The 2487-nt window shown below is 31.2% G+C and overlaps 1 protein-coding gene across 1 annotated transcript; it reads right to left on the minus strand.

The window, feature by feature from the left end:
* Positions 1-358: 358 nt before the first annotated feature.
* LOC145684714 (uncharacterized protein F54H12.2-like) lies at positions 359-2176 on the minus strand. The gene is made up of 2 exons (XM_081757090.1): positions 1243-2176; positions 359-571 (listed from the first exon to the last, which is right to left on the minus strand). The coding sequence occupies exon 1, from the start codon at positions 2100-2102 to the stop codon at positions 1245-1247; it is 858 nt and encodes a 285-aa protein (XP_081613216.1). The 5' UTR covers positions 2103-2176; the 3' UTR covers positions 359-571; positions 1243-1244.
* Between the last annotated feature and the right edge of the window lie 311 nt (positions 2177-2487).

Here is a 2487-nt window from a genome sequence, read left to right on the forward strand (position 1 = left end):
AATTAATATTAAAATTTTAAAAAAACAAAAGTCCTATCATAATAATAATAATAATATTGAATTCACATACTTGATTTAATTTACGAAAGAATAACTGATTAAGTATTTGAATTCATTATTATTATTATTATGTAGTTATATGATTACATCATTGAATTAAAAATCAGTTTTAGAATCTTTTTTTAAATCACTATGAAATTCTTTAATTCAATGACTTAAAAATATGTTTTATGATATGTGTATTTAATTACATAACTGATCATAAAACATATTTATTTATTAGGAAACGGAGAAAATAAGAAATAAAACATTTGTTTTCAAAGAGAAAAAATAATACAAATTGTTTATTGCTGATGAAACTATTTACACAATTAAAACGACGGTAAGTATAGTACATTTTAAAAAGAACGTTAGATTTTGTTTCCATTGTCCATGAGTTGATAACTTCACAACTGCCATATACTGTTCACTGATGATACTACTGCTGTTGATGTTGATGATGAAACGTAGATACAAGTCAATCTGAACATTGAAGATGATGTCCATACACACGATGACGATCTTTTACTCTCTGAAATGAAAAAAAATTGAAAAACAAACTTAAAATTTATTTTATCTATAATCATGAACAAATAATAATACATACAAACACATTATAATAAAGAAGAAGAAGAAATGGCTACCTGCAATAATATGAAAAGAAAAGCAATCAAAACAAACGAAGAAGAAGAATGAAGACATGATTACCTGTAAAAGTAAATACAGCAAACGACGATCATTTTTTTCTGGAGTTGATGAGAAAGTGTAATGAAATTCATTTAAGGACTTTCCTTTAGCTTTGAAGCATAGGAAAAGATATGAATAATGTCCACATAGGGATGATTTCACACTTTGAATTTGTTTATTATTAAATGTATAAGAAGTGGAATTTCTACGTAGAAATTGAATATGATGCATTACATATGGAGGAAATCCAAATGTATCGAAGTAGTGGGCACGGCCATCAGTATGAATATATACGGAAATCCAGTGTGTGCCAAGTTTGTTCGAGGGATCTGTATTTATGATGATAGCTGCAGGTAGTGGAACATGTGCTGGTAATTCATTGGCTGCATATACGCCAACGAAATGATTGTGAAATAAAGAATTTGTTTGCAAAGCATTTAATAAATCTAGTGTAGAGGACATCATGTATAAAAATGCAGACATGTACATATATGATATGATATTTAAATAACGTACCTTTAAAAATCCATGATGATGTTCCTCTGATGATCCACTTCTAAGAGAGATTGGAATTCTCCATACACAATGCAGGAGATAGGTGCTGGTAGAGGCTTCGTAAAATGAACTTCCAGACGAACACACCCATGACGTATAAGATTCCAATGCTGCACAGCGCTGGCTTCTCCATCTTGAGTAATGTCGAAAACAAAGATAGTGTATCCTTGTGGAAAGTCAAGGCGAGGAATATTGTTGCCATGATTGGAAAAGTGAATGCCTGATCCACAGAATAAGGTATGATATGAGGAAACATAGAGGTTGTTTTCGAAAATTGGTTGTAATGGTTTTGAAGGTACAGGTTTTCCATCAATGTATAGAGAGAAGAAATTGATGTCAAAATGTTTGAAATGAAATGGATTTGAAGTTATTGTTCCTGTATAGGCATCATTTTGTGTAAACGCCACAATCACTCGAGTTGGTAATACTCCCATAAATAAATTATCTATTGTTTTTGATTGAAGATCCTTTGGAATGACGAACGACTTCATTTGCACTCTTGTGAGAGGATATTTGGCTGTTGTTGATTGAAGAAGCTTGTTATGTGCTAGTTTTATTGTAGGACTAACATTAATCTTTTTAATATGTAAAGCAGCGTCTAAAATATTCACTTTAGCTTCAACAGACGCATCACTAGCGATGAGACAAAAGTTTGGCTTTGCAGGAATTAACTTGAGACGTAATTCTACTCCTTGGATTAAAAATTTATCTTGATTAAAAATATCACAATGAAGATGTCCAAGCATGTCGAATTTTGCACTTTTTTTTGTTAATTCATAACGTTGTTGAAATCCTTTATTACCACTAGATGTTGCATCCATATGTCCAGCAGTATCTTGAAACCAGAATGCACATTGAAGATGAGTATTTTTAGCAGAATCATCATAATTTAACAGTTTTTCAATGTATGATCGATATGGATGATTATGAGATGGAAATGAAATCAGTTTGTTATTTAAATACACTTCCACTTCACTGAACATAGAATTTAAAAAGTCATTAATAGGAGCCACAGCTTTATCACTTTCACCAAATGCTGATCCATCAGGCTTAACGATTTGAGCTTCGATGTAAAGAAGAGTATGTGGTAGATCTATGTATTCATCACTTGTTCCTGGGATGACAAACTCTATAGGAGCATTATCAGCTAGTGAACTGATTGGTTTGTATGTAACAACATGATTATCCAATATACTGGTTTGCGTT

The sequence above is a fragment of the Thermobia domestica genome, chromosome 5, assembly GCF_964235325.1.
Source record: "Thermobia domestica chromosome 5, izTheDome1.hap1.1, whole genome shotgun sequence".
NCBI lineage: Eukaryota > Metazoa > Arthropoda > Insecta > Zygentoma > Lepismatidae > Thermobia > Thermobia domestica.

What these genes read in the sequence shown, in the direction of transcription:
- LOC145684714 (XM_081757090.1), bottom strand. Translation starts at nt 2,102, where the DNA reads ATGGATGCAACATCTAGTGGTAATAAAGGATTTCAACAACGTTATGAA.